Below are 27,339 nucleotides of genomic sequence, written 5' to 3' on the forward strand. Positions count from 1 at the left end.
GCTCTGTGTCTGATGGGGGGGCCTTGCTGAGTGACCTTTTGCTTAGGCCCAAGGCAATGTTTTCCTCTCTGACAAACTTAACCACTGCCAGTTTCTTGAGAGTGCCGGCTCCTTATGAAAAGGCGCTGTGCTATAATCAGCTCTAATACCCGATACGCTGGAAACAATGGGTGCATTTTGGGGGAAAAGGCTAGACAAGAAGAAGTCTGCCATTCTGAGACAGTGCTAAACTGGGGCACATGGAAAAGTTCTAACACGTGGGATGGCGCGCTGACAGCTCCCATGAGGAGGGGAATTTGGCTGGGCCTTACAATGGGCCATTATAATGGCACTGCTGGGCCACATAATCACAACCCTTTTCAAAATCAGAAAAATGTGTCCAATATTATGCAAACATGGACTGGGACTGGACGTTAGACTTGAAGTTTCAGAAATAACAGGTCATCTTAATCTTACCAGTATTTCAGGAAAAATTGAAGCAAGGCAAATGTTACCATTGAATACAAACTTCATGTGTTTATACTTTTGTAAACGTTTCAAAAGAGAGATTCTGCGAGAATATATTTTATTTATCCAGATATATGGGCTTTTTTTGCCAGAGGGGGGTAAGATTTTTGTATTTTTAAGAAAATATAGAAAAGAAATAAAATATTACTCATTTATCGTTTTATCTTTACAGTTTGGCCGAATGATTTATCATTTTTGGCCGAATGATTTATCATTAAGTTGGGGGTTTGGGCTGTGGTTTTTTTGGTTGCTTAGTCTTGTTGCCTTTGCGTATATTTTAACAAGTAATAGTTAAAATCAGTTCAGTATAATAGTATGTAGAGCGTTTTAATGTACTATGTGTTGTGTTCTCACTTAAGAACTTTCTCACTCTTCAAAGATTTATGAAGTAGGGATATTCAGTATTCTATTGTATCCATGTATACACAATGATTGTTTACTGGGACAGTTTTTATGGCAATGACTGGAGATATTTTTGCTTGTCTCGGCTGGAGTTCAGGGATGCAAGGGTACTAGGACCCAGAGATGTGACATCCATTCTATAATGCACATACCTGCTTCCACAATAGAGAATTATCTAGCTTCAATATAGTACCAAAGCTGAGATTCCCAAACTATATATATGACCCCCTCATAGTTAATTATCTGTTTTCTCTTGTTAGATACTTTTTCTAATGGTTTATTACTAGGAATTGTTAAAAATCTATTTTGTATAGGTTTTTTTTTTTGGCAAGGTGAGGGGAGGGTGCATAAGTCATATAGTAACTATGTTCTAAGACAACTGCATTGACAAAGTCAGGTATATGGACTGGGATGGTGGGATACCACATCCCTGACAGATAACGCTGTCATAGATATCCCATTCCTGAATTTTATCCCTGAATCTGATGAGGTCCTTATAAAACAAAAAAGTAGTAACTTCATGGACATGTATGTTCTATAAATTTACATAGTGTATGTTTTATAGTTATATCAATTTATTTTATCATGAGATTGACCATTATGACTGTGTAAGCACACTCAACCCTCTACCATCATATCAGATTTGGAATCATTATCAGGGATTTGGTGTGTCCAAAGATATGGAAAGACTTGCAAATTTATATTCCCAGCTGGATTTTCTGATTCCTGCAGGAATTCCTGAAATCCAAAATGTGAAATGTGATGTGAAACTCAATTTTTATTAGTTATTAGTGACAAATTAATAGGACACTAAATTATGCCAAGAAACCCTAACTGTGGTCAGTGAACTACCAGCCTGGGACCTCTTTTTTTTCTTTTTCTTTTTCTGATTAGTATTAGTATTAGTATTATTTTGGTCGTGGGGCTGGAACTCTGGGCTGGGCACTGTCCCAGTGCTCTTCAGCTCAAGGCTAGGGTTCTGCCACTTGAGCCACAGTGCCACTTCTGGTTTTCTAGTGGTTTATTGGAGATAAGAGTCTCACGGACTTTCCTGCCTGGGCTGGCTTTGAACCGAGATCCTCAGATCTCAGCCTCCTGAGTAGCTAGGATTACAGGTGTGAGCCACAAGTGCTCGGCCCTGATTATTATTTTTTTAACCTGGCTCACCAAGTCTACAGTGAATCTTACAATTCCTGGTATGTATGTGTTTTTCACTCTGAGGGTCCCAGTGGCCTCCTAGATGAGGGCTAAGGGATAAGAACTTGCTATATTTTGGTAACTCCCAATAGAAAAGGAAGCTTTCTCTTCTGCATCAGTGTAGCATTCTCTGAACCAGTCACTCATCCTATAGTCTTTCCTGAGCTTTCTGAGCTACTCAATGAGTAAGGGATTGTAGCAGTTCCATTTTCCCAGTGCATTTCCATGAGTTGCCAGACTCCTAGCCAAGAACCCTTTCAGGAACCCGAGCAATCTGGCCTTTTGTCCTTAGAGTGTGTTCTAATGGTCCTGCAAGGCACATTAGGCACAATGGCTCCGCTTTTTCTCTGACTCATCGAGATGCGTTGCGTGCCTGTTTTGTGCAGGCCAAGTTCTAGACGCACACAGAGGGATGAGCAGTACTGGCTGAGGGTATTTGGGATTTTGAATAGGCCTTTAGGGTAGTTATTGAAGCTAAGGTCAAAGAGTCTTGATCCTGGGATGGAGAAGAGAAGTAAGTATAATGAGCTGGGGTTCTCAAACTTTGGTGTGATTTGAATCTACCTGAGGAAATAACATCGGGATGTAGATGTGCAGGTCACACACCTGGAGATTCCGATTTATTACCTATTGTGTAGAGTCCTAAAATGTGTATTTGTAACAAGTTCCTGAATAAGGACTTTGTAAGTTCTTTATAAGTACTTTGTTGTTGTTTTTTCCTCAGAGATAAGTACAGAACCATTATAAATTAGGGTTTGTTTTGTTTTGTAGAGTACTGTGATGTTTGAGTCTCTGTACTGAATATAGACTACAGGTGAGCAAGCACTGAAGCAGGTAGAAGAGCTAGGAGACTTTCAGTCATCTAAATGAGCAATGATGATGGCGAAGATCAGGTGGTAAGAGTATGGGTGAAAATCAGTCAAGCTCTATGAATATTCTGAAGATAGACCCAATGCATGATAATAGACATGAGTGGTAAGTATTCTACCACTTGAACCTTGCTCTCAGCCCAGTTTTGTTATTTTAGAAATTGTATCTCACAGACTTTTCTGCTTCGGCTGGCTTCAAACTGCAATTCTTTAGATCTCAGCCTCCTAAGTAACTAGCATTACAAGCCTGAGCCACCAGCTCATGGCTGGAGGTTGTTTGGATCTACAAGAAATAGCAATTTCATGTTGTAACCGAACAGAAAACTGGAGTTTCCCATACTTAAGGTGGAGGAGTTGTCTTGGGGGAGCCAACTTGAAGGGGATGCTGAATAGCCTAGCATGAGATGTCTGCAGACTTCAGTTGCTATGGTTGCACAGACAAGTGGAAATTAGAGTGGAGTTCAGAGAAATCTCAGATCAGGGGCAAGGTGGGGGTGGGGAAGGAATGGTTAAATCCCTAAGACTGGCCTGGTGTTCCAGGCCAGTCAGTATAGAAAGATAAAAGAAAATTCAGAGCCTTGAGACATTCTAAGAGGACGAGAAGAGGGAACACTAGCAAAAGAAACAGAGAAGAAACCACCAAGGAGGCAAGAAGACGCCCCAGTGAGTGTGGCACACTGGGGGTGAAGTAGAGAACACAGACTAAGAGCCTGTTTGCTCTTCCTGTAATAACCGCTGAGAGTTTCTGCCCTTCCAGTGGTCTAGCTTCTCTTATCAACATCAGATCTGTGATTAAGTGTCACATTCCCTGCAAGGCCGGTCCCTGAACACACTGTGAAGACTTGCTCGGTTGCCTTGCAGTATTTGTTGAATGAATGATGAGTGTGTAGTCTTTTCATGGAAGCAGAAGTCCAGGTGAGGACAATTGAAAACGTTACTGGTCAGGGGTGGTGTGTTCCCTGGACTGGCTGGGTCAGCATCCAGGATGCTTGTTAGGAATGCAGAAGCCAGGACTCCACCCCAGACCTCTGGTACCATACTCTTGAGTTTACAAAGTTTCCAAGTGAGTTGCATACATGCTGAGATTTGCATCCAATCTTGTGTGTAATTCTCTGTTCATGGCAAGAGGATGTTTTGGGTATATAGCAACAACTTAAAATAAGAAGGTAAAACTGTCAAAACTCTTTGAATTGTTTCTGTGTTCAATCAGAAGTTGTCAGCACACAATTGAAAAAACAGAACTGTACAGAGATTTTTCCAGAATGTTTTATGTGGTTATCCCAGCAACTTCTCCATTTTATTTTTACTGTCCTAAGAGTGAATATAAAGTATAGGATCTGGTACTTGGCAGATAGTCTTGAATGAAGGGATGATGCTTCTGACTTTTAGATTTTAAAAATCTAGCTATCAATGTGACATATCCCTGTATAATGATTGATAGGACCTCAGAGTCTAGGTTGCCTAGAGTCAGGGTTAAGTTTATTGGATCTTGTTTCTCCTTTCCTCATAGGAATTGGATTTTGACAGTGGATTTTTTAAGGTTAAGATTATAAATACAGGGGCTGGGAAGGAGGCTCAGTGGTAGAGCCCTTGCCTTGCATGCCTGAGGACCTGGGTTCGATTCCTCAGCATCACATAAGCAAAAAGAAAAAAGCCGGAAGTGGCTCTGTGGCTCAAGTGGTAGAGCGCTAGCCTTGAGCTGAAGAGCTGAGGGACAGCGCCCAGGCCCAGAGTTCAGGCCCCACGACCGGATCCAAAAAAAAAAAAAAAAAGATTGTGAATACACTCAGGCCAGCAACTATCATTCCCAAATCTTTCCTACATCTATTTGACTCACACAAAATGTGATATTCTTTTTATTCTCATAATCTTTGATTCTGTTTGAGAGGCAAAAACCTAATATATGCTTTTTATGATAATACCGCCCCTCAAGGTCCCTAAATATCAGCTGTCCTAAAACCAAAGCATGCCTGTCTTAATCAAAAGCATGCTTGTCTTAGTTTATAATAAACACACTTTTTTTTAGTTCCATTCATTAGCTAAGGATAAAAGACATGCTAGGAATTTTCACAAGGTTGGTCTAGTTTTTTCCTATTATCACATCAAAATTTGGGAACAGGAAATACGTTCTTTCTTTTGTACCGATTTGCAGCGCATTTTTCTGATCTTAGAATCCTCCAAAGTGTTAAGATAGGAAGGAATAGAAAAGAATGCACACCTAATCAATAGGCTTGCAAATTCATACATGTTTATTTGTGCACGTGTGCTTGTGAGTTTACATCTGGATCTACCCCAAGTTATCATTCCCTCTTTCCTCACTTAAAATCTGAGGTCAAAATAGGTCATCAGTGAAGTGTGTCTCTGAAGTTGCCACTATAGCCAGAATAATAAAAATCTAGCTGGGGTTTCTAACCCTGGCCAATCTTCTTATTTTCTTCCCAGGGTTTCTGTTTCTTTATCTTTAAAATTGGGATAATTAGACATATCTGTATTCTTCATGGATGTCGGTCCATTGAACGCCAATATTAGAGACTTTCCTCTTTATAAAAACCATCCTGTTCTTTACTCCAAACTTTTTAAAAACTTTAATAAGAGACTTCAATTCTAGTTCATAAAACTCTCTTAGGGAGTAGGGGGTCAGCATTTTCTATAAAATGAGAGCAGATATTTTAGGCTTTGGGGGCCATGTGAACTCTCAGGATTTGTATCCTTTTCTTTTTTTTAACTGCTATTCAGTCTGCTGAGGCAGCAGACCAGCCACGAACAAGATGCAAGCTAATCAGCATGGATGTGTGCAATAAAACTTTATCAATATTGAAATTTAAGTTGCGCATCAGTTTCATGCTTCATGAAATAGCATTCTTTGTTTCCATTTTCCCCATTATGAAAAGGTAAAAATTATCCTTAGCTTGTAGGTCAGACACAAACAGGCAGGGAGCTGGGTTGGACTCAAGGACAGATACCTGTTACAGATGGAAGGCCCAGAAACTTTAATCATTTATATCTAATTTTCCTTTACTGAAGTACTCTTTATTATGTGTGATTTTTATTCTCCTCCCTAAGGTCATGACTCTTCTCTTTGTTACCCTTGGGTTTTTTTGTTTGTTTGTTTTTGTTTTTGTCTGAGATACCTTTGATCAGATTGTACAGAAAACCAGATTTGTTGTTTAGAATATATGTCCTGGGCTTGTGTTTTCTTCTGTGGTAATGTAATTATAAGATGGGAAAAAATTGATACTCATCAGTCATGATTCTATATAAGGCTTTACCCAAGTCATTTAAGAAAATGAGCTTTTTCTCTCTTAGCATTTGTTTAGAGATTTATGACTGCATACTAACCTTCTTTAGAAAATGCCACTTAAAAAGCAGCAAGACATGGGGCTGGGAAGGTGGCTCAATGGTAGAGTGCTTGCCTTGCATACATGAGGCCTTGAGTTTGATTCTTCAGCACCACATAAACAGAAAAAGCTGGAAGTGGCACTGTGGCTCAAGTGGTAGAGTGCTAGCCTTGAGCTGAAGATCTGAGAGACAGTGCCCAGGCCCAGAGTTCAGACCCCATGACTGACCAAAAAAAAAAGACAAGCAGCAAGACAAGAATGGCAAGGTTGTGGTGGTGCTGGTGCTGGTGCTGGTGGTGCTGGTGGTGCTGGTGCTGGTGCTGGTGCTGGTGCTGGTGATATGGTGGAGAAAACCAGCTGACTGGATCACAGTCCCTTTCATATTTCTTAATTTTGCTGGAAGAAAAGACCTCTTCCTAAATTTGAAATAAGAAATATCAATACTTCATTGCCTGGTTCAAGAAAATAAAATAAATGATCAACTAAAAAGTCTGTGGGACTCTGCACTCAATTTTAATTTGTTATCTGGTTTGAAGGTCAAAGACATAAACTATCAGGACATCATGCTCTATATATATTTGGTTGGCTATTCCCAAATTAATGAAAACAAAATAACTAAAGCCTATGAATTAGGATGATTGACTATAGAGAATTCTATTTCTATGACTTCCTAAATTTTCATAACAAGTACAGAGAGGGTAGAGGAGCAATGCCAACCAATGGGGACATTCCTTCTAGTGAGCTCTATGAGAGCCAAGATGAGGACATGGATGGTGACTGCCATACACTGACTAGTGCACGCAACAAGGTTTTTTCGGAAGAAAACTGATGGGAAATAAAATGTCATTGTTACCAAGGAAGTGAAGTGACAATCAGAAAGTGATCCATTCCCATTCTTCTGCTATCAATTCACAATCTCAATGAAGAAAAGAAAAGAGGGTAGAAAGATAGGAAAAGTAATGAAAAAAGATTTTAAAGCCTTTGCATTTTCTCCCCTTTACTAGCTAACATTATTTGTAGGATATGGAAATGGCTAGGTGCCAGTGGCTCACGCTTGTGATCCTAGCTACTTCGGAGGCTGAGAGATGAGGATTGCAGTTTGAAACCAGCTTGGGCAGGAAAATCCCTGAGCCTCTTAAATCCAGCTAATTGCCAAAAAGCTGGAAGTAGAGCTATGGCTCAAGCAATAGCATGCACAAAAGCCTTGAGCACAAAAGCTTAGGGACAGGGCCCTGAGTTCAAGTCCCAGGACCAGCACACGAAAGACAAGGAAAAAAAGAAAGAAAGGGAAAGAGAGAGGAAGAAAGGAAATAAGGAGAGAAGGAAGGAAAGAGGGAAGGAGAGGAGGGAGGGAGTGAAAAAGAAGAAAGAAAGAAAAAAGAAAACGAAAGAAAGAGAAAATGAAAGAAAGAAAGGGAACTGATGTCACTACTGTTTCGTGATAAGGGCATAAAATATTGTTGCTTTATTTTGTGGTGTGTGCTTCCAGTGCTCAGCATTTCTTAGCCTTGTTCTCTGGATTCTTTAATTGGTTTGAAGTTCAAAGATATAAGCAAACTATCAGGACATCATAAAGACGTTTTGGTTGTCTCTAATGCTCTGTATGTATTTTGTTGGCTATTCCCAAGTTAATGAAAGCAAAATAACTAAGAGCCTATGAATTAGGATGATTGACTATAGAGAATTGTATTTTTATGACTTCTAAATTGTCAAGGACTAGGGAGTCTCATAATGATGTAATGAGGGAAAAAGCACAGGATGAGGGTCTTTCTCCAGCATCCTCCAGATTAGAGAAACAGAATACAGAGGTTATGCTACGTGTTCACAGTGTTGTGTGCCACAGCCAGGGCAGTACTATTGCTACAGGGCTTTCTGTGTTCTGTACCGGGGATTCTTAGTGGGATCTGAAAGCAGTCATTCTGCCAGATCCAATCTAGTTTCAGAGTAATAGCAAGATGCTCTTTTTCTTTCTGTCGTCTTACAATCCATTAGGATGTGATAAACTTTACAACCTGGGAGCTAGATAATATATAGTATGTACATCCTATGTAGATACTATATAACCTTTTTTTCCCCCAGTCATGGCGATTGAACTCAAGGCCTGGGCACTGATCCTCAGCTTTTTTTGCTCAAGGCTAGCACTCATCACTTGAGCCATAGTGCCACTTCCAGCTTTTTCTGTGTATGTGGTACTGAGGAATTGAAACCAGGGCTTCATGCATGCTAGGCAAGCACTCTACTACTAAGCCACAGTCCCAGCCCTATATAACCTTTTTTTTTTTCAAATGTTTAACTTCCTAATGTGATAAATAATAATAGACACAATGTTTGAATACCATGTATTTGAAGAGCTTGAAAGAGTTGTAAGACAAAAAGTTTGAGGAATCCTGGTTTAGATATTTTCTGTTTCCTCACTGAGTACTGGAAATGCATTGTTAGGAAGCAGGCTTGTTCTCATCCTCACTGGACACTCCAAGAGACGGAGGCATGGAGAAAGTAATGACCTGCCAGGGGTTCCAAGACTAGAATTCGCAAGGCCAGAATTTGGGCCTCTGTCTCAAGCTCTTAGCTCCTTCTGACGAAGTCATTAGACTCACTGTGTCTTAATGAAGCACCAGAATATTCCTGGGTCTAGACCCTAGCTTCTCAAAAGAAAAGCTACTCAGAATCCAGGCCACCCATCAGGAAATATCAGAGATTTTGTTCATTTAGACAGTGTGAAACAGAGACCAAATGCTCATGTTTTTGTAGGCTGAGTCCAGACTCAACTGTTTATTTGATTCATTTTGATTTTGTACTATGTGAAAAATAAAACCATTGGGTTCCTTTGGCAGGGATACCACCCTATACCACCATTTGTCAAGATGTGGGGGTGGGGTCTCACTAACATTTTGCCTTGGCTGGCATTGAACTGCAGTTCTCTCAATCTCAGCCTCCTGATCTCCACCTTCCAAGTAGCTGGAAATACATACATACATACATGCATACATACATATATATATATGTATATATATATATATATAATCATGCCTGGTACATGTGTCTGTTTTTTTAAATTTAGAGGATTTCCCCTTTAAAAAGTTTATTTTTCCAAACACCCTTGAGAAATTGGAATGTGAACTTGAAAGAACCACATGGCCAATCAGTTTATAGTTTATAGTTGTCAGTTACAGGACTTGAACTCATGGCCTGAGTGCTGTCCCTGAATCTCTTTGTGCTCAAGGCTAGCACTCTAACACTTAAACCACAGTGCCACTTCCAGTTTTTGAGTGATTAATTGGAACTGAGTCTTTTTTTATTGTAAAGATACTGTACAGAGGGGTTACAATTACATGAGTAAAGTAATGAGTATATTTCCTCTCGAGCATTGTTACCTCCTCCTTTGTTTTTCCCAGAGTCTTATGGAGACTTTTCTGCCCAGGCTGACTTTGAACCCCAATCCTTGGATATCAGCCCTCTGAGTAGCTAGGATTACAAGCATGAGTCATCTGTGCTTATTAAGTGCGCTGTGGATCTTCTAGTTTGCCACAGACTCCACTGCCCTCTGTTATTCCCCAATAGCTCATATCCCTCATTTATTTTTACCTGTTTCAAGTGCTTATGTTTGGGGGAAAAAAATCTCGTAGATGTTTTATCTACTGCAGAGTACTTATAGGCTATATGCATTTAACTGATTAACAACAAAGACACAGTGGACAAAAACAAGGCCGAGTATGGTAAGGAAGGATGTCAATGGCAGAGCTAGGCAGGGAGCAAGTGGCTCCCTTTCTTACTAAAGCATAAAATTCTGATTCATTAAAATATAAGGATCTGCCAGCAGATTAACATTTATTTTTAAATGTGCAGGCCTTTCTTTTTTAAGCGTAATAGTGAAATAAGCACATCCCTCTTGTTGCCCTCATTTTCTGTTTATTTTAGTCATGTCTCTTGTCCTCATCATTATCGAGTCTGGACCCTTTGTGAAGTTTCAGGTGTCTGTGAACCTCTGGGAGCCTGTGAGGTCAAAACACTTGGAGATGGTCAGCCTAAAGTGTTTCGTTATCTGGAGTGCTTGCGCCAATTTGTGACTCTCAAATATGTATGATTGAAACACAGTCTTCTTATCCCAGTAGTAGTAAGCACGTGTCAACATTTTGCAGTGAGATTGGCATGCCGCCTCTTTTGCTTCATCCAGACTACCTTGCTTTATAAGCTGGGAGTCGTCTGGGCTTTCTGATTGTTCACAGTACATATTCCACGATTTGTACTGTTTAGTACATAATGGAATGAATAAATGAAGAGACAAAAATTCACTAATCATGTATCATGATGATTTTCATGTTCCCAAATTTGAGGACTGAGGAAGGTATGGGTAATGTCTTACGTTCTATAAAAATAAAAGTGTGCCTCCAGGTGTGTGTGTGTGTGTGTGTGTGTGTGTGTGTGTGTGTGTGTGTGTGTGTGTGTGTGTGTGTGTGTGTGTGTGTGTGTGTGTGTGTGTGTGTGTGTGTGTGTGTGTGTGTGTCTTGTCTATGTGTATGTGTGTAAATGTATGTGCATGTAACTGTGTATGTGTCTCTCATGCTGTTTAGGACAGACACCCCTCTCTCCCTAATGTGAGATCAGAAGGCAAGTTACAAGTGCACCCAGTTAAGAATATGGTGCCTGTTGAGAGCAGGATGCAGGGCACAGCTTGAAAGTTCAGCAGAATGTCTTCCCCACTGAGAGACCATCTTCTTGAAGTCGGAAGTGGCAGTTTCTCGGCCATTAGGAAGGTCTCGTGTAATATTAGCTTTTAGGCAATGTCTCCTCCGAAGGGGGCACCCGGCTCTTAACCTATTACTGAAAGAGAAATACCATTGTCTATTAATACAACTGGAACGAAAGATGAATAGTGAATTGGCCTTGATCTGACAGTGAGTTTGACTTTGATAGCTCATCCCTTAAAAAGGTTCTTTTATATTTAAGAAAAAAAGCATGACGTCAAGCCAGGGAAGGGGGTTGGTGGAATGGATATCGATATTTCAGCCCCAAATCTTAGGAAATTAAAAAAAAAGCCCCTTGTGAGAACTTTTTTTTAACATGCATAACTAATTAGCTTAGGTTATTATAAGCAGAGCTGCTGTGACAAAGTTTCCGGCGGTGTCTCAAGATACCTTGTTCATAGTGCCTTCCCTATGCTGCGGCTCTCGGAATTGGAATCGCAGAAAGTCAAGGGAGGACTAGTCTACAATTTCTTGTTGGATTGGGGCCACATAAAACATTGTTATGCTGGAAATGCTAGAATATAATCACTACCAGGTGAGCTGCGTTCTTATTTATCTTTGGTTTCTGAGATACAATGCTATGAATTGTCTCATGCTCCCTTTAACTGTCTCTGTAATAAGCGTTCTGGTTTCAGTAAATACAGATCTTGCTGTCTTAGTGCCGATTATTGTCTGATGCCCTCAGAGGTAATTCAGTGCTCTGTTGTAGTCTTGAACAAAGTAAAAATTACTAGGATTTATATTCCCCTCGTGTGTGGCCGTTCTTAGTTCATAAGATTACATTGTGTTTATCAAGGAAAAAGGGAGTCCAAAAATTTTTTTTCTAGAAAAGCATCTAAAAGTTCATAGGAAAAAGGGGAAAAAATCCTGATTGCTGATTAATAGTGATGCCTTTATAAATAAATTTATAGGAGTGTTGTGTGTTTGAAAGAAGCTGTTTCACATACAGCCAAATTTTCCCTTGAATTTGTTCAAAATTAAGATGCTGAATAATCATGTTCAAAGGGATTCATTCACAACTCGTTGATTTAACCACTGAAAAGTTTATTTTCCATAACCATTTTACAATTGGTACTTAGGAGGGATGTACTATAGGTACCTGGGTGAGGGTTAACCTGAAGTCATTTTGTTTGCAAAAAAGTATATGGTAAATTGAGTTTTGCATCTTCTGTCTTATGACATGTTTTCAGGTGTGTTGGGAAACTTTTTTTTTTTTTTTGCCCTACAGAGAAGTTGTAAATTTTCAATAATGAGAGATTAGAAGGGCACCAACTTTGAAAGAGATGCATAACAAATTAGCGGACAAAGTGTTACTCTCAATCCTAGACTCTGAACCTCAGTAATATCCAAGTCGTTAGCGTAGTGCCTCGTACGCAGCTGGGCTCAGTCATTGCTTCTGTTGTTGGACTTGTCAGTCGTGTGCCTTGTGGCTGAAGGAAGAGCTGTTCAAAAGTTAAAAAGAAAAAATAGTAATAATCATGCTCTTCTTTTCCCTCTATGACTATGTTCAGGTGCAGACTCACCTGGAAAACCCCACCAAGTACCACATACAGCAAGCCCAAAGGCAGCAGGTAAAGCAGTACCTTTCTACCACTTTAGCAAATAAACATGCCAACCAAGTCCTGAGCTTGCCATGTCCAAACCAGCCTGGCGATCATGTCATGCCACCAGTGCCCGGGAGCAGCGCACCCAACAGCCCCATGGCTATGCTCACACTTAACTCCAACTGTGAAAAAGAGGTAATTTATGTCTCCTCTCCTCTCCTCTTTCCTTACACTCAATAACTGTCTGTTGGGTATTCTTGCCCTTAACTATGGACTCTATTTTGTTCACCCCTCTTCCCCCCATCACTAGCCTCTGTCTTTGATTCACCAAGTGTGGCTGTGACTTGCCAGCCTTGTGTCCCTGCCACTGGGTTATTGGATTTATTGCACATGATCGAGACTTGAGCCCGTTCTCAGCGGAATGTGGAAGCAGAAAGCTTCCTCCAGTTATTTCTACTGCCATACCTGAGTGCCCTTCCCATGCTTCGTAGTTTAAGAAGCAGCAAAAATGCAGAGAGAGGAGAAGGGGAGGTGGAAAAGGAAACCGCAAAAAATAGAAAAGGTGTGGGACAGGCGGTTTTGAAGTTCCGCTTGTTGTGAAAGACTGGAATATTATTTTTATTTCTCCCAGAGTTGAAAAAAAAAAGTAAAAGCATGGAATGTGTGCGGATGGATTTAAATGATAGAACACAGTGAGAATTGAATAGAAAAGCCAAGGTTTGGTGCTAGCTACATTCCATTTCATAACGAAATCGCTTCTGCTGCCCGTCAAATCTGCTTTGGTGCAAGGCTGGCTTGGAGACAAGACGCACATAGACCTTCAGACTCGTTGTTGTAGCCAATTTAAGAGCATAAAAAATTCCTGAGAGGACAGTTGTGATTTCATGACCGCTGCTTTCAATTAAGACACGATGAGCCTCATGTTAGTAGAGTTTCACTGTACTTTGAAATGTGTATGTGAATTCCCTGGTGACTCTTCTAAAAACTTTTCTCAAAAGTTGCACTCCGTTTTTCTAAAAGTTACGTTTAAGCACTGGAGGGACTAAGTCTTTTCCCCTGAGCCCAAACCAAAAGCTGATTTTTCACTGTCATCTAGCAAGATGACTTGGTACCAGTCCATCCTTCATTTTCTGTGTGTTGGTCAGATGCTCTCTGTCTGAAAGCTCCGTCCATCGTGTTGCTCAACCATCAGCCTCATGTGAACATGTCGTTGGGAAAGCCATCTGCAAACTCAAGTCATGGGCTGTTTCTGTTTTGTGTTTTTACAGGGATTTTATAAGTTTGAAGAGCAAAACAGGGCAGAGAGCGAGTGCCCAAGTATGAACACACATTCCCGCGCGTCATGTATGCAGGTACTGAATGACTGGATGGCCCCAGGATGTCACACTTTATAATGAGAATCTCTATTTGTGGCTCATCACACCTTCCTGATGACTTAAGGGTTTTTTTTGTTGTTGTTTTATTTTTTCCTTCTTCCCATTGATTTTTTTTTTTTAAGTAGGCGAAACTATGTTCAGGACCATTTTTTTCACAGTAGCTCATGATTCAGTAATTACTGAGAAAATGCACTGTACTTTTCCCAAGATGGTCTTATGTCATACAAAAGGGGAACCAAACATATAGGTTTTAATTACAAAATAAAATATAATATATTCTGTTACACTGTACACATCATCATTAATGTGTTAGGAAGATTTGTAAGGTAGCAATTTCCATAAAAGAATATTAGTAAATGCAAAGGGTAACTGTGTGTGGCTTCTTTTTTCTTTTTTGGTCCAAAATGGACACTCGAACTCAGTACCTGATGCTTTTGTTCATAGGCTAGCAGTCTACCAACTGAGCCACATCTCCAACCCCAGACCTATATATTGTTTATAAATGAAACCTCATGGTACATAAATTCTGGAACTCTATTTAAAAATATATATTGGGTATTTTACCAAATAAAAGTTCTTATATTTTATTTAATGAAAACATTCTGCTGCATCAATTTACATATTTATGTGTATACACATATCTACAAAAGACAGTATAAACAAATTATTGTTCCTTCTTGAATTCTTACACATTCTATTTTACAATTTAGAAATTGACCATATTCTATAATCTTTATATTTTCCAGTATCAACTTGCACTGCCTTTGTCATAAGAGGGGAATTTTTTTTTTTAAATCTCATAAGTACACAAATTTTGTTTTCTTCAGAGTAAGGGTAAAAATTTACAAAGAAAGGTTTTTTATATTTCCCTGGCCTCTTTTCCTATTTGTCAATTCAGTTATAAAATCATAAAATCATCTATTACAAACAGCATGAATAAAACTGGTTTGCCTAGAATTGGAACCTAACAGTGTCCAAAAATTATTCAAAACCTATTGCCAGTTCATCTTCAGTCCTCCCTAGTTAGCACTTGTGTTAAAAATGTTTACTGTGTTCTTGACACAATTAGCAATTTATATGGTTCATCCTGGAATCAAAACAGAGTCTGGTAAGGTGACAGATATTGTTGGCTTCCATTTACAGACTGGCACACTGAAGTTCTTAAAAAGTGGGAGGCCTTGCCCTTAGTTTGGGAAATGGGGGAAACTAGGATGCCAGCCTGAGCCTGTGATGTTGGAGCCTCGCCTCCTTAACAGGAGGGCAGACAGACACAGAAGAATGCCCCGCTGCAGCCTGAGAGTTCATTGTGCACCTGTGGAGCACTTCCCAGGCCAGTACAGGCACACCAACCGACTCAGATATCCCAAGTGTTTATTACAGATAAATGTTTCCACAGGCTCCTCTGCAACTGCTGCAATGCACATGTAATCACTGTTGTTTATTACCAGAACTGGTGTTTTGGTACTTCAGCAATAACATTGATCTAGTGGGAATGGCAGCTCCAAGTCTGTAATGATAACTTAGTCCTGGTGTGCTCCGTGGGGAGCACCAGGCACACTGGCAGCGGTACAAGGAGACACTTGTTTTACCAGTTGCTGAACAATCAAGGCAGGGCCAGCCAGTGGCTTGAGAGATCCTGTACAACCAAAGCGCTGAATTAACCAACCATGTCTTCCTTCTCCTAGAAGGGTGTGGGGAAAAAAAGAAAGAAAATAGCAGTTGTCACTAAAATGAATCTTTACTGTTTAGGACAGGAAGTTCAGCATAGTGGTTGAAAATATAGGTTAAGTCACAGCTCTACCCTAAAGTCATGCATGCAGGACTTTAGACAAGCTGCTTCTTGTGATCTCATAGGGACAAAGGCTATAATAATAGCATCTACGGATGGGATTACTGTTGGAGTAATTAATGTATCCTATGGAAATCCCGAAGCTCAGTGCTTGGCACCTAGTAATCACTCCAAGCCTGGCTACAAGAATTATTCACATCACCTATTAGTGGTAATGGTTTTCAACAATATCTTCACTTCTGTGGAAAGAGGAGAATTTACTACTGCTTTAGGTAAAAAGAAGCACTATGGAGATTAAATTATAGCTTTTTTCTTATTTCTGTCTCCTCTCCCATGGCCCGTTCCCCTACAGATGGATGATGTGATTGATGATATCATTAGCCTGGAATCAAGTTATAATGAAGAAATCCTGGGCTTGATGGATCCCGCCTTGCAGATGGCAAATACGGTATTGATGACCTTCATCTTTTTTTTTTTTTAGAGAAAAGCTCGAGATATTGCCAGTGTTCTCTTCTTTTTCCTGAACTCTTTGTGTTTGCAACCGATGGATTTATTAATAATAAAATGGAAAATTACCATAGGTTCACAAATCAGGTGAATTTGGTACTAGAAACAAAATGTTTTTCAAACATTAGAAATAAATATTGCACGAGTATCTCTGGAACTCTGTGATAAAGTTCTACATTCTCTGAAATCTGGTGTGTTTTTGATAAAACGGGAGACCTGCTGATTCTCCCTCATACCTTATGCCCAACTTAGTACGCATCAGCCCAGAAAGCTACTTTGCACTGTTCTGTTCATACAGGTGTATAGTTAGCCTGGACAAGTTAATACAGTTTTGAATGGAGGTGTCTCACTATCCACCAGTGTAGCGGGACACTGAGAATAGTCTTTGAAAGAAGCAGAACTTACTGTATTTAAGTTCAGAAGCTACTGGTCCTCTGAACTTGAGTGCTACTATGGTGCTGTTGTATATCACTTATTTCCCTATGTCATTTAGAGCCTCACTTGTATATTTCTTTTTCTTCACCCCTTTTATTTGTGTGTCTTCAGCCGCTATTTAAGCAAAGTTGTATTAGAAATCTTCCTTAGTCTTTACAATCATTCTCTATAAGTGTAGTTGTGGTGATTCCAATAGATAGGTTAGCACAAGACTCCATAGCTAGAACCAGGTCTGTTCTGTAGATGATCCAATCTTTGCTATGAAACCATTGTATTCTTTAATAACTAGTGTTTCAAAGCCTCAAGTTTATTGAGTTGAAGGAAGAAAGTGTAAATTTTGTGGCTTTTATGAGTATGGAATTCCTGTTTTCCAAGAAAATGAATACTTAGGATTATTGAGCTACACATGTTTAAATACTGCAGATGATAAATTTCATATTGTGTAGTTTCTTTTTATTACATTAAATGTCTTAAAATAAAAATACTAACTTCTAATAGTAATTTCCTTAGGAACAAGATAGCCCTTATTTATTTACACTAAAATTCAGCCAAGTGAACTTCTGGGCTTACACTGTTCTTTTCTTTCCCATGTTGGTCCAGTTCTTTAAGTTATTTTCGTGAACACATGTGGGGATGGGTCTGCCCTTGAATCTCAGCACTTCTGCTAGGAGACTTAGAGTTTTGTCTACTTCCCCTCCATTTAAAATCACCATCTGATTTTGGAAGAGCCACATGATCTGCCTTTTTGGTAAATTTTCTTGTGCCAAACTCTCCTAACCTTCTTTAAACCTTTGGTTGGTCTCCATAGAACACTTCACTTCCAACTTGGAGCAGCCCACCAGATGCAAACTGCTCTTGTCAGCATCCAGAATCCTGGAGTGCACATGAGCAAAACATTTGAGGAGCTCACACTAGGGTATATTTATTAAAAATACCCTAACATAATATATATTTACAATGCTGCCCTAGCAGCATTAATTAGCAATGGCCTAGTCATCCGAAAAATCTTCATTAGAAGTGTGGCCTTTTTGCCCTTGATATCAAATGGGCTAAAGAGAGCTGTAGAAAGGGCATTTTATTACCAACATTGGTTGGTCAGTTGGATCCATCCTCCCTTCCTCTCTCCCTCTCTCCCTCTCTCATTCCCTTCTTTCTTTCCTTCGTTCCTTCCTTCCTTCGTTCCTTCCTTCTCTCCCTCCCTCCCTCCTTCCCTCTCTCCTCCCCTTTCTTCCTTCCTTCCTTCCTTCCTTCCCTCCCTCCCTCCCTCCCTCTCTCCTTCCCTTCCTTCCTTCCTTCCTTCCTTCCTTCCTTCCTTCCTTCCTTCCTTCCCTCCCTCCCTCCCTCCCTTCCCTCCCTCCCTCCCTCCCTCCCTCCCTCCCTCCCACCCTCCCTCCCTTTTTCCCTCCCTCTCCTCTTCCCCTTCTGCTTTCCCTTCTCACCCTCCCCTTCCCCTTTCCGCTTTTCTTTGTTTTTCTTCCTTTCTTTCTTAAAATGGTGAAAGCCTTTGAGGTTGTCTGGCTCAACCAGTACTCACCATTGTATTAACCATCTCTTCTATGTCCTTATATTCCACACAAGAGATAAGGTAGCCAACTTTTTTGAGAGCTCCAAGAAAGGATCTGCAGGAGAGGAGTGACAAAATGCAGGGGTCAGAAGTTGGAGAATAGTGAGACCTGAGTTCAGATCCAAAAACTGTCATTTATGGTGTGAACTTCCATGCTTCAAGTCCTGTTTCCCCCATGTGTAAATGGAGCTATTCATTATACCCACCTCACATGTCATTTTACTTAGTGTGTGTGTGTGTGTGTGTGTGTGTGTGTGTGTGTGTGTGTGTGTGTGTGTGTATAAAATATAGAACTTAACAATGGAAGTCTAATTTGTACTTAACAAAACTTTATGCTTTACAATTTATTAGTTGTAATATCAAATAGGATTTTTTTCCTTTTCTTTCTCTACTTGGGTTAAAACTTAGGGCCTTGAACTTGCTAGGCATATGCTTTGCCATGAGCCATGGCCCCAAGCCTTTTCTGCTTTGTTCACCTTTCTGGAAGGACCTTCCCTTTTTGTCCAGGGCCAGCTTTGGACCACACACTTCCTGCTTATGTCCTTTCAAGTGGCTAGGTCGAGAGCATGCACTATCACGTTCAGCTTATGTGTTGAGATGGAGTCTCACTGACTTGTCTGGGCTGGTCTCAAATCTTAGTACTCACCAACTCTTCCTCTGGAATAGCTGGGATTACAGGTGTGAGCCACTACAGTCTTGGAGCAGTCTTAATATTATTTGTTTATTCAGCTGACATTCACCAGGCATCTGTAATATTCCAGGCTCTATGTTAGACTACATAGCTTACTAGTCAGTGTCTCTTGCTTATCATATTCCACATGACAACCCTCCTGAAGAGTCATTATGACTCTGTGCTTTTGTCCTTTTGAATAGATATGCATGTCTCCTTAGCACTGAGGTGTTGTTCTTCATTATTTGATTGCCTTGAAATATTTCAATTGATTGAACATCTATTAAATGCCTCTTAGATGAAGTGCTAGAGATTCAAAGGAAAAGCACGCCTTCTGTTCTCATGAGGTCCTGCCACCGGGTCAGGGAGACCAAGTCAGCCCATGAGATCAGAAGGTTTAATTGAGGAGGAGAAGAGGGGCCACCTCGGGGAATTCCCAACTTGGGACTATCCCCTGAGAAGAGACCAGTGAGTGAATTCCCAGCACGTAAGGAGTCTCTGCAGCTAACCCTCAAAAGCCACTCACTCTGTCCTGCCTTCTGCTCATCTTTTGTGCCACTGTGCTGGCAAAGGCAAAATGTCACCTAACATCTACCTTGTCTTTTGACAAGACTATTACAGCATTTTTTGCTACTCTGAATCAGACACCTGAATGCGTACTCTTGTTATGTTTGTTGTGGAGCTGAGGAACCAATCCAGGGCCACATGCATGCTAGGCAAATGCTCTACCACTGTATTTCATCCCTTGCATGCTTATTCATTTGTGTATGTGTATATGTTTGTGTATGTGTGTATATGCGTGTATGTCAGTACTGAGGCATGAACTCAGGGCTTAGGCACTGTTCTGTAGCTTTTTTTCTGAAGGCTAGTACTTTGCCAGTTGAGTTATAGCTCTACTTTTGTCTTTTTGGTGCTTCGTTGGAGAAGTCTCATAGACTTTCCCAGCTGTGGTCTTCAGATCTCAGCCTCTTGAATAGCAAAGATTACAGTGTGAACCATAGGACACCCAATGAGTGCTTATTCTTTAGTTTGTTATTTAAGCTTTCTACCTCAGTTTCCTCATCTTTGAAGTTCAGGTAATGATCACAAATCTACCACAACAGAATCCATGTAAGAACTGTAACAGTTAATCCACAGCAAACACCCAGAACACTTCCAGCCCTGATAAACTCATTAAAAGTTATCAGGTCTTATTTTCGATAAGCTTGGGTTTTAGTTATCAAAAGCACATAATCAAGCTACTCTAATCTATTCACACTTTATTTTTTCCCACAGTTAAGATTTAAGTTGAATACGCTTTGACCTAGGCATTTTCCCCCCGTTTTGATTCTTTGAAATTCTTTATTTCCAGTTAACTACATTAAAAAATGTGGAAAGAACACTTAGCAAGGAAAGTATCCTCAGGGAATTGAGGTCTAGAAATAACTATTGGAAGAGCACAAGGACCCTCTTGTACCATCACAAACAAAGAATAAAAGTCCCAGTTTACTTGTGTTCACAGAGTGCAATTGATATTCAGAGAAGGGACCATCCAGGGAGAAAAATAATAACATTTTACAGTGATCATCTTCTTGGAAAAATATTCATTTTGGTGGAGTAGAACCCTCTAGAGCTCAATTTAGACCATGGGTAGGACAAAGACAAGGTACAGATACCTTCTTTTTATTATCATGGCTGTACAAGTGAAGCCCTGGTCAATGCTCTAGATAAGAACTCAGCAGGTTGCCCACCAGCCATGTTAAGTCATGATTCCTCTTGGTTCTCAGTTCCACAGGTGTTATTTTGATCTAATTGTGAGCCTGTGTTTATAGGGGAATTTTCTAACATATGAAGGGAACCACAGAATTGTTAAGTTTTTTTCAGTTTTTAATCCTCCTTTCTTTCCATTTTGGGATCCAATTCAGAATCAAGAGTTTGAATTCTGATCTTTTTTTTTTTTAGATAGGCCAGTGGTTCATGCCTATATCTAACTACTCTAGGGAGACTGAGATGGGAGGATCACAGTTCAAAGCCAGCCCAGACAGAAAAGCTTGAGACTCTTATCTCCAGCTAACTACCAAAAACAAAACAAAACAAAAGCAGAAGTAGAGCTTCAGGGACAATATCCAGGCCCTGAGTTATATATGTATGTATGAATATATATAATTTATATCATTTCACACATGTATTTTTCCTGTGTTAGAAACGTATATTCTTATTCTGGAGTTTAGAATTAGATTCAAAGTAGATTGGTAGAAGACTTAGAGGTTTATCTTTAAGCTAGCTATACATCTCACTTACCTAATAACTATCCCTAACAAATCACCATAACACAATTGCATGTTTGCCATCCAATTTGCATATGAAAACATGTCTATGGTTTATATTCTAGAGTTATGGGAACAACATCTTTTTAGCTTTTTGCTTTGAATTTTCGAGTTATATACTTGGCTTATTCAGAAGTTTCCTGTAAATCTGAAACTCTGCAAGGAATAAAGTTTTGGTTTGGGAGGCATCACTAAAATCATTTTCATGGCAACATTGTAAGATTTCTTTTTCTGGCCCTTTACAGCACCTGGCTATAACATGCATGTGCTTTCATTCTGTTAGAATAAAGTTGGATGAGGTTAAAACTGAATATACAGAGTAAGCCGGGTTGTCCTTGAGAAGGTGACCTATCTCAAATAGAGCCACTTAGTGAAATGACAGCTAATAATCAAAGTCACTTTTTATCAGTTTCTTAGCTGGAAGGTTCAAGGACATTTTAAATTAGCACCATGTGTCTTTACTGGCCTGTATAAAGGAGATATGTGTATTATGTTTCTGTAGATACTACAGGTTCTGCCTTCAATACAGAGCCAAAGAGGGGCTAAGGGCCCGCTGATCTACCCACCCCAGTCTCATTAGAGCCTATAAGAAAGTCCCCCGTGTGCACTTCCTTCCAGCCCTACCTCTAACTAAGAGTCTAGTTCATGGAGTATTTATTTATAGGAATAGATGGAAATGGCTACCTAGAAAGGGAAACCTACCTGATCCTATTTTTATCTCATGATAGATTTCCATCTGCATGCTAACGGCCTTTTAAGAAAATGAACAGCCCTACAGGCTAATCATCCCTAATTCAAAAATCCAAAAGGTTCCAACATCCAATACTTTCAAAGTGCCAACTTTATGCCCTAAGTGGAGACTTCCACACTGACCTCATATAACAGGTCAGTCAAAAGGCAGGTGCAGGGGCTGGGAAGGTGGCTCAGTGGTAGGGCGCTTGCCTTGCATGCCTGAGGCCCTGGGTTCGATTCCTCAGCACCACATAAGCAAAAAGAAAAAAGCCGGAAGTGGCGCTGTGGCTCAAGTGGTAGAGTGCTAGCCTTGAGCTGAAGAGCTGAGGGACAGCGCCCAGGCCCAGAGTTCAGGCCCCACAACCGGACCAAAAAAAAAAGGCGGGTGCACTTAAAATACTATAGAAAATTAACTTCAGGTTATGTGTAGAAGATGTATGAAACATGAATGAATTTCATATTTAGACTTTCATGTCATCTCCAAGATACCTCATTTTGTGTATACAAGTATTGCAAAAAAAAAAAAAATCTAAGCTGGGTGCAGGTGGCTCACAACTATAATCCTAGCTACTCAGGAGACTGAGGACTCAGGAGATTGAGGTTCAAAGCCAACCTCGGCAGGAAAGTCCTTGAGACTCTTATCTCCAATTAACCACCAGAAAACTGGAAGTGGTGCTGTGGCTCAAGTGGTAGAGCCCTGGCCTTGAGCTGAAGAGCACAGGGTCAGCACCCAGGCTCAGAGTTCAAGCCCCATGACCAACCAAAAAAAAAAAAAAAATTCTAGAAAAGTCCAAAATTCCCACAGCTTCCTGGATATATTCCTAGTAAGGGATACTCGGTCTGTATAGCAAGCACAGTCTTCATTAGAAATGCTTGGCCACTAAATGTTTTGGTCCTACCTCCCTCAGATACAAACTTTGCAGTGTGCCATCAAAGGAAGGGCTCAGTGACCCCAAATCTACTTACCCAATAATTATGGTTAGAGGGATTATTTGAAGTAATATGAAAATGTTGTTTGCAGTGGGAAAAAACAAGGTCACATAACTTCATATTTAATATTTAGAATTCTCATCAAGGCCTAAGAAGAGGAAAGGTCTTACTTAGTATGTAAACTACAGGAAATGCACGTCCAACCCAGGAAGTCAGTGTCAGAAGAAAAAAAAAAAAACAGAAATTTACCGCTTTAAAACATTTAGTTAGTTTGAGGAGGATCAATGGTTGTTTTAAGTGTAATTTTTTTGGTTCTTTTATTAAAGTCTATGGGCTCCCTCTTGTGGCTTTCTGAAAAATTTCAACTTCAAGGAAATGAGCAATAAGGAAATCAGTTCTTTTCCAAAAATTAAAAAATATTTTTCATTGCCTTATTAAAGAGAAGGGAGAAGTAAGTAAAAGGAAGAAAATTGACATTGATGGGAAAGTCAATTAGGTAGGAAAGTGACACATAAGATATTATTTTATAATAATCCCCAGCATTTACTACGATTGGCTTTGTTTTGCTGGTTGTAGGAGATAATGCCCTTGACACATTATCCATTGTCTCCAATATGCAAATAACCCCCCCCCCCAGGTAGTTATTGGAGCCAGCGTGTGAGTGTGTCCTTCCCTGTCTTTAGCTAAGCTGTACAGCTACTGTCTGAGTGAATGAAAAGCAAATATTTCATGTTTGTATACTTAAAAGAAGAAAAAGCGAGGTGCTGGTGGCTCATGCTTGTAATCCTGGCTAGCAGGAGGCTGACAGCTGAGGATTGAGGTATGAAGCCAGCCAGGGCAGGAAAGTCTATGAAACTCATCCTCAGTCAACTACCAAGAAGCCAGAAGTGGGGCTGTGTCTCAAGTGGTAGAGCACTAGCCTTGAGTAACAGAGCTCAGGGACAGCTCCCAGAACCAGCCCCTCACCCCCAAGGGTGGGGGGAAAATACCTAACACTTTTATACCACTTTCTTTCCTTCAAATGAAGCCTGGAGTAGGCTAAGTACAATGCATCTAATTACTACTTCACATAGGTAATCCAAACTAGTTGGGAGATGGAAGTAGGAAGATCTTGCTTCAAGCCATTCTGGGATGGGGTCGGGAGGGTTTAGTAAAACCCTATTAAGCTTGCCACCATGGTTCTAGTGGGAAGTATGAGACTGGTCCAACACTTGTCTGAAAAATATCTAAAGCAAAAAGGATTGTGTACATGCTCAAGTGGTAGGGTATTTGCCTAACAAACACAAAATACTGAGCTTAAAACTTCTGAAGTGTGGGGTGAGAGGGGGTGGCTGCCCGGAATCTGGGAGAGGATGTGGGTTTGATCTGAAAACCTTGGGAAATTTTCAGCAATTCACTGCTGTTCTTTTTTGTTGTTGTTAGTTACCGGTCTCCGGAAACTTGATGGACCTTTACAGCAACCAAGGCTTGCCACCGCCAGGCCTTACCATCAGCAACTCCTGTCCAGCCAACCTTCCCAACATTAAAAGGGAGCTCACAGGTCTGTAAGCAAACACGCTTCTTACTGTAATATTCTGTATATTATAATCCTTGTTAGGCAGAGTTAGTGTGATAGTAATGTATGTAGCCAACTCCTGGATCTCCTTTCTTCCATCTCTAGTTATAGAAACACTGTGTGATATTTTAAGATGGAGAATTTATATTTGAAAATCCTGGTTGCCAGTATTTCCTGAGATCCTGGCGATCATGACCATCATTTCCAGTTGGCATTGGTCACCATATCTGTGACTGCCGATCCCATTTGGGTGGCAGTGGAAGGCAGTACAACGTCTTTACATTTCTCCACCAACCTGGTGTTTATATTACTTTTGAATTTCCCTTAAGGGAAATTCACTTAAGGCCATCGTTGGGTAAGGTTGGGCTATATTTCTTACATCTGCATATGCCTCCTGTTGCTTTTACTAAATCACATATAAACAAGCAAAAAAATAAATTATGAAATGGAGCGAACACAGGTTTTTTCTTGACACATGTGCTGTCAGCTGTTTTGTCACCTTACTTAATGTTTTAGAAGAGGCATTTGACCATTGAAACATGACAAACAATAACAACAACTGTGTTAGAGCGAGCATTCTCCCCTGTTTAGGAATTCTCCCCTGGCAAGTTTTAGGGATCTTGCCCAACAGATCCTTGCCTCTTGTAGAGGTAGGGAAATGGGCTGAGAATGTGGCATATGGATTTGGTGCAAAACAACTGTTTCCAAGAGTTATTTCAGAAAATAGTGGTAGAAGAAAAACATATTTTTTTTTGTTTTACACATTAATTTATTTGGGTTAAAAGGGTAATTAGTTAAGAAGTGAAGCTATCCAAAATCAAAAGCAAGTAAGAACCTTACCAGAAAGTAAACACATGACAACAAAACAACCCCTAGGAGTCACTGAAGAGAAGTGTGCAGAAGTGAAAACCTGTCATGCTCCTTCTATGAGAAAAGAAAAAAAAAACAGAAATGATTTTGATTGGTCATCCCAATTTAGTGAATTCAGCTTCTGTACTATATTATCTGTATAGACCCACATATATGTAAATGTAGTCACAAATCACCTAGTGACCTGGATATGTTCTAACAGGTGCATTTTCAGATGATATGCAAGCATTATAGCATGTGCACTTACCTAAAGAAGGCTGTAATGTCACCAGTTGCTCACATCTGATAGGACCATTATCATGTGTTGCCTCTTGATTGACATGTCATAATGTAGAACATGAATATACATATCCGTACATAATAACTTCTATATAACATATATACACACACCTCAGCCACTGTAAGTCATGCTAAAATATTTATATTTTAAGAGAAAATTGTAAATTATTGTGTGTAATCTATCAGATATCATTCTTGAAAAGAAACTCTTAGAGGTTCCGAATTCAATAGAAATAGCATGTTTTGTTTATTCTCTGTAAGCAAAAATTAATCTCTCAGCACAGAGATCTCACCAGAGTTGGTTTGCAAAATACAACTTTCCAAATAGATTTACTACCAAGTGTCTCTGGCCTCTGGCCCTGTTTTTGTATACACATACTAGTAAAAAGTTGCTCCTGCAAGTTAAGTGAGGTTCTCCTAGCCCATTCTTTGGAACCTACCTACACATTCTGAGAAAATGAGTTCTGTTCCATGAACAATTGGAGGACGTGCTAACTCCAGCATGGGAGCATTTACTCAGTTTTTATGTCAAGGCGTTGTTACAATGGCATCAGAAATCACTGAAAAATTATTTGGCCTGAAAAGCAAATTTGATTTCTGGTAGTAGAATATCAACCACAAAAATCTGTACCTTTGTTATTTATTTTATTCTTTATAGCACTGGAATATATTAGAAGTGCCCTGTGAATCTTTGCCGTTGGTAGTTCACATTTGTGAAAGCTTGAGTTTTTACATGTATTTGTGGCTTTTGAAAAAGTATAAGTTTTTAAAGATGTCATTTAGAAAATTGTATTTCTTTTCAGTTAGGGTAATACTGTATGCTGACATATACAGAAATTCCACAATGAGCCTCCTCCCATCAACTAATACATGTTAATAAAAGTCTTAATGTGCCAGATGCTGGTGGCTAACCATCTGTAAATCCTAGCTACTCAGGAGGCTGAGATCTGAGGATCACAATTCAAGTCCAGCCTGGGCAGGAAAGTCTCTGAGACTCTTTCATCTCCAGTTAATCACACAAAAGAAACCCAAAGTAGTGCTGTGTCTCAAGTTATAGAGTGCTAGCCTTGAGCAAAAGGAACACAAAGGCCCAGGCCCAGAGTTCAAGCCCCAGAAGTAGCAAAAAAATAAATAAATAAAAAGACGAAAAATAAAGTGTCTAAAATGGTATTTTTTTCTGCCTGGTGGCTTGTGCCTGTAATCCTGGCTGCATAGGTGGCTGAGATCTTAGGATTACTGTTGGAAGTCAGCCTGGGCAGAGAAGTCTGTAAGACTCTTATCTTCAGTTAACCACAAAAAGCTAGAAGTAGGGCTGTGGCTCAAATGGTAGAATGCTAGCCTTGAGCACAAAGAACAGCACAGGCCCTGCGTTTCAAGCTCCAAAACAAACAAAAATTAAATTTTAAAAAAAAGCACAAAAAACTATGTTTTAGAATTCAGTCAGCTTAGCATCTGTATATGTAGCTGAGTTGTTTAGCTAACATTGTTGTGTCTGTCCAATAAACAGTTTCAATTTCTAATTCCTTCATTCACGTGCACAGCGTGTATTTTCCCTACAGAATCGGAAGCAAGAGCATTGGCTAAAGAGAGGCAAAAAAAGGACAATCACAACTTGAGTAAGTCGGTTTTGTTTATGTCCCCTGTGACATTTGATCTTCATAGACCAAAACATTTTCCAGAAATCGATCTTGGTAGTCATTAAAGGTACCTTCTAGGGAAGAAAA

General features: G+C 39.9%; 1 protein-coding gene across 7 annotated transcripts in view; it reads left to right on the forward strand.

The window, feature by feature from the left end:
* Positions 1-27,339, forward strand: part of Mitf (melanocyte inducing transcription factor) — a 221,059-nt gene that overhangs the window by 176,112 nt on the left and 17,608 nt on the right. For 4 of the 7 annotated variants that reach the window (XM_042680047.1, XM_042680048.1, XM_042680053.1 and 1 more), the window contains exons 3-7: positions 12,570-12,797; positions 13,871-13,954; positions 16,120-16,215; positions 24,334-24,451; positions 27,157-27,231. In XM_042680047.1, coding sequence (XP_042535981.1) covers positions 12,570-12,797; positions 13,871-13,954; positions 16,120-16,215; positions 24,334-24,451; positions 27,157-27,231 — 601 coding nt within the window. The remainder of the gene's footprint in view (positions 1-12,569; positions 12,798-13,870; positions 13,955-16,119; positions 16,216-24,333; positions 24,452-27,156; positions 27,232-27,339) is intronic. The other 3 variants (XM_042680049.1, XM_042680050.1, XM_042680052.1) reach the window with 1 other exon arrangement.

Source organism: Dipodomys spectabilis, unplaced genomic scaffold (assembly GCF_019054845.1).
Source record: "Dipodomys spectabilis isolate Male_0828 unplaced genomic scaffold, ASM1905484v1 ptg000054l, whole genome shotgun sequence".
Lineage (NCBI taxonomy): Eukaryota > Metazoa > Chordata > Mammalia > Rodentia > Heteromyidae > Dipodomys > Dipodomys spectabilis.